Here is an 8,222-nt window from a genome sequence, read left to right on the forward strand (position 1 = left end):
CCAGGGCTGGGCTGCTCCATCTGGAGTCAAGCGTACTAACCATCAGACCACCGTGCCTCCCTGGTTGTATACAAGGCAAACTACTATTTAATCAGCCTAGAATTAAAACCAAAAAGAACATCAACACTAATTTTTCATCTTTATTTATTAAGTTTTTGACATTTTCATAGAAACTTGACATAGCAACATTTACAGTCTAATGTACCACATAGGCATTGTACTGCTGAGACTTCAATCTGCTCACATGACCTGTATCAGAGTGATCAAAAGAAGATTGCAGCCATCTCCCACTCCTATCCCAACTCCAAACAATAAAGATCTTTGGAGGTTTTCTACCCTTATTTGAAGCTGACTGGTATAGGTTGCATATAGATGAATACATACACATATGTAAGGTACAGTACTGTTGTTCAGGGAGTGCTATACAAGAACAGTAATAAAATGCTCTAACACAAATTACTCTTATTTCCACAATCATTCTTGTTGTAAGAATGGGTTTGCAATGGGTTCCATGCCATCAACAGGACAGACTAACACCACAGCTGTTCCTCGACACACTGCGAGACCAATCTGTCTTGTTTCATCAGTGAGTTTGAATGGATCATCTGGATCTGTTAGTAACAGAGAAACCCAAAAATGCCTGTTAGAAAACACATTAGGTAGGTGAACATTTCATTGTAAAAGTATGTGGCACCATAGAGTAAGAATCCCAATGCCAAGTGGTCCATGACATATTTTAATTTGCCCATTGCTCCAGTGTTAAATTTGGTTGCATATGCATTATCAAAAAAAGATTATCATAAAAAAACTACCACTCAAATGCTAAATAACTTAGAAACATATTGTTTAATTTCTTAAAAAGCTTATATACTGTACCTTCGAATTTAAAAATGTTCACACTGGACACCCAGTGAACCTTCAAGGCAGAATATTTATTAGAAATATATTTTAACTCATCCAACAAGGGCATTTAGAGCCAGTTGAAGTAAATTATGAAACAAATGATGTAACTGAACATACCATGGTTAAAAATCCCACCTCACTTCCCACATAATGTAAATCTGAATAATCAATAGACTGTTGTTATCTCCTAGTCAACATGTATGAGTTTATTTTGTTTTAGCCTGCGGACAGGCTCCCGTAAAGGATGGAAAAAATATTGGCAAGCTAAGTGAGCGGACGAACGCAAAACTGAAAATTTGGAGAGTGAAGTGCCACCCTTGGTGATTAGCCTGTAACAAATAAGTCAATGAGGTAATTAGACCTGTCAAGAAACTTCATTTTCCGTACCTGTAAACAGTTCTAATCAACCTAATCAAACAGCTGGGCTCGGCGTCATAATATAGAGTGCAAGTATTAAAGCAACATGTTCACAGAATATTTTAAACTTTGTCCCTCCAGAGCCAACACTTAAAGAGCTTAAAACAAATTTTTCAATACTGAAATGAGCCTACGGTAAACGAAAATGACGAAATAACGAAAGGTCGAGAGACCAAAAATTACAGAGAAGAGCAAATGCACAACTGTCCCGAACCATAGCAGTCGCATTTTACAAAGATCTGTCAAATATCTTTCTCAACGATGTCAACAACCAGGCATTAACCAATCATATCATGATACCAGAACCTGGTATAGTGGAATAGTGGCATCAATATAATGTCTACAGGCTCCCTCGCTTAGTCCAAGCTTGCCAGGAGCGTGTTCACAGCCTAATTTTGTTTATACTACCTGCCAGCAACACGATGCATAATCACACCAAGTGCAAAGTAATGATATCCATTTCATGAAATAACAGAATTTGCATCCTGAAAAGAGGTCAGGTTTCAGGTTTTGGAGTAAAGGCTTGGCTAAATTAAAGTCTAATTTTAGTATTTCCCGTACCTCTTAAATATTCAGTTGTGTTGTCCAGCACAATATTCAGTAATGCATCAAAACCCTTCAAAACCCCTGTGGCTAAACAAAACAGGAAACAAATTATCAATTAATTTTCAACAATTATCATTTTTTTTGTTGCTAAACTTAAAATAGAGTTGAACCTCTCCGCAACGGCCACCTTGGAAACAGAGGATAGTGGCCGTTGTAGAGATGTGGCCGTAATTGGAGTTTCGACTGTATGTCATATTTTTATAGCCTGATGAAGTATAGTTTGTGGTGTAATGCGCAACAATATACAGCTTGTCTGTAGCTTTGGTTTCCAGTCAAGAAGTCTTTTTGTTAGAAACCCACATTTCATATTAACGTACATGAGTAAACGAAAGAAACATCCTCGAAGCTGCAGTTATATTGAGTCATTCCTGTTTATACCTCCGTAGAATAATAACTGAACAAGTTTTCAAGAACGTGTATTGATCTACGATAAGGCGGAACGAGTTTGAACTAAGCTTATCACTTACCCTCCCTGCCCCCTTGAAATTTCACTCGGACTCGTTTATCGAGGAACTTGGATAATTCAAAGATGCTCTCTTTTTTCTTCCTGTCCGTCTAAAGAAAAAATCCCTCATTAGCAGTTAATAACATAAAACCAGAGAGCCACATTCTACGACAATTCTTACCGCCATCTTGATTTTTTCCACGCTGCTCAGGCATGACGGGATCGAAAAACGTTTTCCCCAGATCTCCAACGATCGCTCTGTCGTTCGCTACCTCCAGGGTCATCCGGGTAGTCCGGGGCATGTGCTGATCTGTGCTGGATGTACCGGATGTACGGCGTCGCCAAAATCTGGATCGGACCGGACCGGATCACGGATCGGATCACGGATCGGATCAAGGAAAAAAATTCAACATTCAAAAGTCAAGATTCAAAGTTCAAAATTTTGTTGAGCAAATTACACTAGAGTGACTATTGTGAGCAGAACGTTTTATTTAATTCAGGTGTGATATTCCTTTATTCTTTCATAATATCAAGCCAACTGGGAGCTGGTCACAGATGAATTTTTTTCAGGCTGTTGGGTTTTGATTGTGATAATAATGATATTTTAACGGGAAGCTTTCTCACCCGTAGGTGATCTACAGAAAGGTCCCGATCCAAAATAACATTAAATTATTAAAAAATAAATGCACAAATTAAAAAATATATTAAAAATACAAAAGTAAATTATAGACTAATAGATTTAAAAAAATTACTTTTAAACTGACATATGGTGTCAGAGTTCTTCAAGTCACTGTCCAAGGCATTCCAGCCATTCCAGTGATGATCAATATGTCTTCATATCTTTCTCCGCAGTTCAGGTAAGTGATATTTCGTATATTCGTTTGCATCAAAGGTAAACTGTCATAAAACGAGTAAGCATGGTAATAATAGGACGAACGTGTGAATCGAAACACAAAAACTAAAAACACTAAAAAAAATTAAACACCTGATGATTTCAAACAATTTCCGTTTCTGAGACAAGTCTATACTTTTACAAGATGTGAGTTTGGAATACGATATTTCGTACTGGAATAAAACGAAACAAACCATTTGTATTTCAAGGAAATATAGCTGTTTTACAAAAAATTATAGGAATAACATCGATAGTGTGAACGATAACGCAACCCGAGAATAAACAACATTTTAGGAGTTACGTCACGATTTTTAGAGTCATTTTTAGGGTCGTAAAGAGTTGCCTTTATATGGACTAAAACCTTAAAATGATCGTGTTCTAGGATAGAAAGTACTTAAGAGGCAAGAACAAATCAAAATGGAATGAGGGTCGTTAAGGATGGCAAAGATTAACGAGGACTGCAAATGACGAACTTGAAAAACTAGGCTATTTTTTTTCAAGATACGCAAATCGTGACGTAGCTCCTTTAAAGCAAGTCATGTCCTTAAGCTTTCGTACGTAAGCTTTCTCATTAACTGTAACGCTAACTGTAACGCTCACATCTGACACGAAAAAGTAGCCAAGAATTAGCTACTGATACTAACAACAATTTCAAAAACGAGAATGGAAGGTTCACGCAAGCTTCGAGCCAACTAACGTTCAAATATAACTACATCTGCTGTTCATTACAATTTAAATTCCGTGATCCGATCCGTTATCCGATCCGTGATCCGGTCCGTGATCTGATCCGTGATCCGGTCCGGTCCGAACCTGGTTTTGTCGACGCCGCTAGAGGTAACCAGAATGTGTGGTTCGGTGGTTCCATTCCACCTGTTACCATCCTTCCCCGGGGAACTCCCGGGACAGGTCCAGCCCTTTGTGTCGGGGATGGGGAACTGTTTTAGGCAGTCTTGTCCCGGGGGTAGGGGGCGGGGCAAGTAAAAAAATTGCTTCGTGTAAGTGGTTTGACCGTTTCCGTTTATCAAACGCAATGGCGACGCACCGCTTACCGGACGTAAAGAGTGTTTTTGTAGGAAAGCTGGAGGAGTTTGCTTCGGCTTGGCTGGAACAAAACAATCTTTCTAAATTAAAGTCCATATTTAAAGGTAGGTTGATTAAATACAAATATGAAATCAAACGAGTTACACATTATTACAGATCCAGTACCTGTAAATTGAGTAAAATGTTTGTTGGTCTGATCATATAAAATCGACAGCTACTGATTCAACCTTTTAAGAAAGTCAGATTTTTTGAAATAGCTTTTTATACGGCCTTTATTATGATTCAGTATTCTCTTTACTTTTTGGTTCAGCGCCAATATTAATTGCCACCCTTTTTATTGCATGCACATACAGACATAGTTGAAGTAGATAGGAATCCCGGGGGCAGGGAATTGTCCCCATTTTCGTGCCCGGGGTGGGGAATAGGCCGCCGAATAAGAAAAAAAAAAGTGAAATCCCGGGGGTATGCCTGGGGGACCGGGAGGGTGAATTGTAACGGGCCAATTTCGATATATCAAAATTCAGCCTAAAACAATAGACCTCGGTATGAAGCTTTGGGGAATAAGTACAGAGTTTGAGGGGTTTATTCCCCAGAGCCTCGCGATCGTGCTGAGGTCTATTTTGTTAGACTGAATTTTAATATATCAAAACTGGTCTGTTGAACCACGCATAACGGAGTTAACGTAGTTAACTGGCCTGGTGGAGTTGGCGCCATATAAGGCATGAAAAGTGTGCAACTTGCCTCTGCTGTGGGAATGAGTATGTTTAAGACTATTCACGTTTATTCGGTCCTATTCGATTGCGAATTTTTAAAAAGTAAAAATATTCGGGTTTTCATTGACTTGGAATCCTTTTTGTCCTTTTATTCCAATTAATTTGAACCACATGAAAAATGTAGAACACAAACAGCTTGTCCTGACTAAAGGAAGAACGGCTATCACCCTGTGGATTCCTAGCTTCCCCCAGGCTTGTGGGTGACGTACCGCCTAGCAGTTTATTTGGATTGAAGAGGGAAGAGTGAATGGTGAAGAGTGAAGAGGCAAGAGGCAAGAGGCCAGAGGCAAGAGGCAAGAGGCAAGAGGGAAGAGTGAAGAGTAAAGCGTGAAGGGTGAAGAGTGAAGCGTGAAGCATGAATAATAATAAATAATAAATAAATATTTATATTACGCCTCTCCATGCCTGCTCTAGGCGCTGTACAATTCGCCAAAATGAGCTGTACTAATCTTAATAATTAAAAATGTGCATTTAAGAAAGTAATAGAAAGTAAAAATCGCTAAGAATAATAAGTTTTCTTAAAAAGATGAGTTTTGAGTTTAGATTTAAAAGAACTTAGATTGTCACATGAGCGGATAGAAACAGGTAGACTGTTCCAGAGTTCAGGAGCGGAAACAGCAAAAGCTCGAGAACCATACGTCTTCAGGTGAAAATTCGTGGGGTTAAGAAGTAATAAGTGTGATGATCGGAGGATTCGGAGTGAAGTGAAAGCGTCAAGGGTGAAGAGTGAAGAGTGAAAAGTGAGGAACGAAAAGTGAAAAGTAGAGGGCGAAGAATGAAGAGTGAAGAGCGAGGGGTGAAGAGTAGAGCGTGAAGCATGAAGAGTGAAGAGTGAAGAAGGGAGAGGGAAGAGGGAAGAGGGAAGAGCGAAGAGTGAAGAGTGAAGGGTGAAGAAAGATGTGCGAAGAGTGGGAAAATCCTTTGCCTAGTCCCTATTTTTTGACCAGCCTTCAGTCCCATTCGCATTTGATTCCCAGTGACCCCTCCTTTAGCATTTCCCTTAAGTGAAATCACATAATTATCGTGATGTAATCGTTTTTGAAAAGCTCCGTTTTCAAATCATGTTTTCCGTCCACTCTAGAAGGCAAAACCGGTGTTTTCAAATTCCTCCGGTTTGAAGAGCGTTTTCGTTAAGCTCCGTTTCCGTGACGGATTAGTGTGGACGGTAGGCCTAACCGTAGAAATAAAGCTCCGTTTTTGTGACGAATTAGTGTGGACGGTAGGCCTAAGCGTAGAAATAAAGCTGCGTTTTCGTGACGGATTAGTGTGGACGGTAGGCCTAACCGTAGAAATAAAGCTGCGTTTTCGTGACGGATTAGTGTGGACGGTAGGCCTAACCGTAGAAATAAAGCTGCGTTTTCGTGACGGATTAGTGTGGACGGTAGGCCTAACCGTAGAAATAAAGCTGCGTTTTCGTGACGGATTAGTGTGGACGGTAGGCCTAACCGTAGAAATAAAGCTGCGTTTTCGTGACGGATTAGTGTGGACGGTAGGCCTAACCGTAGAAATAAAGCTGCGTTTTGGTGACGGATTAGTGTGGACGGTAGACCTAACCGTAGAAATAAAGCTGCGTTTTGGTGACGGATTAGTGTGGACGGTAGGCCTAACCGTAGAAATAAAGCTCCGTTTTCGTGACGGATTAGTGTGGACGGTAGGCCTAAGCGTAGAAATAAAGCTGCGTTTTCGTGACAGATTAGTGTGGACGGTAGGCCTAACCGTAGAAATAAAGCTGCGTTTTCGTGACGGATTAGTGTGGACGGTAGGCCTAACCGTAGAAATAAAGCTTCGTTTTCGTGACGGATTAGTGTGGACGGTAGGCCTAACCGTAGAAATAAAGCTGCGTTTTGGTGAGAGATTAGTGTGGACGGTAGGCCTAACCGTAGAAATAAAGCTGCGTTTTCGTGACGGATTAGTGTGGACGGTAGGCCTAACCGTAGAAATAAAGCTGCGTTTTCGTGACGGATTAGTGTGGACGGTAGGCCTAACCGTAGAAATAAAGCTGCGTTTTCGTGACGGATTAGTGTGGACGGTAGGCCTAACCGTAGAAATAAAGCTGCGTTTTCGTGACGGATTAGTGTGGACGGTAGGCCTAAGCGTAGAAATAAAGCTGCGTTTTGGTGACGGATTAGTGTGGACGGTAGGCCTAACCGTAGAAATAAAGCTGCTTGTTGGTGACGGATTAGTGTGGACGGTAGGCCTAACCGTAGAAATAAAGCTCCGTTTTGGTGACGGATTAGTGTGGACGGTAGGCCTAACCGTAGAAATAAAGCTGCTTGTTGGTGACGGATTAGTGTGGACGGTAGGCCTAACCGTAGAAATAAAGCTCCGTTTTGGTGAGAGATTAGTGTGGACGGTAGGCCTAACCGTAGAAATAAAGCTGCGTTTTCGTGACGGATTAGTGTGGACGGTAGGCCTAACCGTAGAAATAAAGCTGCGTTTTCGTGACGGATTAGTGTGGACGGTAGGCCTAACCGTAGAAATAAAGCTGCGTTTTCGTGACGGATTAGTGTGGACGGTAGGCCTAACCGTAGAAATAAAGCTGCGTTTTCGTGACGGATTAGTGTGGACGGTAGGCCTAAGCGTAGAAATAAAGCTGCGTTTTGGTGACGGATTAGTGTGGACGGTAGGCCTAACCGTAGAAATAAAGCTGCGTTTTGGTGACGGATTAGTGTGGACGGTAGGCCTAACCGTAGAAATAAAGCTCCGTTTTGGTGACGGATTAGTGTGGACGGTAGGCCTAACCGTAGAAATAAAGCTGCGTTTTGGTGACGGATTAGTGTGGACGGTAGGCCTAACCGTAGAAATAAAGCTCCGTTTTGGTGACGGATTAGTGTGGACGGTAGGCCTAACCGTAGAAATAAAGCTGCGTTTTGGTGACGGATTAGTGTGGACGGTAGGCCAAACCGTAGAAATAAAGCTGCGTTTTGGTGACGGATTAGTGTGGACGGTAGGCCTAACCGTAGAAATAAAGCCTCGTTTTCAAATTCCTCCGGCGTAGTTTGGACGGGGCTTACTTGTTTTCCCGCGTTTTTTCTTACTTGTTTTCCCGCGCTTGCCACCAGTTATGATATTATTCTCCATTTTCTGTATTATTTTAATTATTGTTGGTTTTAATGGGAAACACAGTCATGCTAACTGATTGGCC

The 8,222-nt window shown here is 41.1% G+C and overlaps 1 protein-coding gene across 1 annotated transcript; it reads right to left on the reverse strand.

The window, feature by feature from the left end:
• Nucleotides 1-248: 248 nt before the first annotated feature.
• LOC145479841 (U6 snRNA-associated Sm-like protein LSm7) lies at nt 249-2,889 on the reverse strand. Its single transcript, XM_081458302.1, has 4 exons — nt 2,553-2,889; nt 2,394-2,481; nt 1,882-1,953; nt 249-611 (listed from the first exon to the last, which is right to left on the reverse strand). The coding sequence occupies exons 1-4, from the start codon at nt 2,556-2,558 to the stop codon at nt 475-477; spliced, it is 303 nt and encodes a 100-aa protein (XP_081314428.1). The 5' UTR covers nt 2,559-2,889; the 3' UTR covers nt 249-474.
• Between the last annotated feature and the right edge of the window lie 5,333 nt (nt 2,890-8,222).

Source organism: Orbicella franksi, chromosome 2 (genome assembly GCF_964199315.1).
Source record: "Orbicella franksi chromosome 2, jaOrbFran1.1, whole genome shotgun sequence".
In the NCBI taxonomy this organism is placed as follows: Eukaryota; Metazoa; Cnidaria; class Anthozoa; order Scleractinia; family Merulinidae; genus Orbicella; species Orbicella franksi.

Coding starts and splice junctions, on each gene's coding strand:
- LOC145479841 (XM_081458302.1), bottom strand. Junction 1,954..2,393: donor ATTTCAAGGGGGCAGGGAGG/GTAAGTGATAAG, acceptor TGTTTTGTTTAG/CCACAGGGGTTTTGAAGGGT. Junction 612..1,881: donor CACAACTGAATATTTAAGAG/GTACGGGAAATA, acceptor TGTTACTAACAG/ATCCAGATGATCCATTCAAA.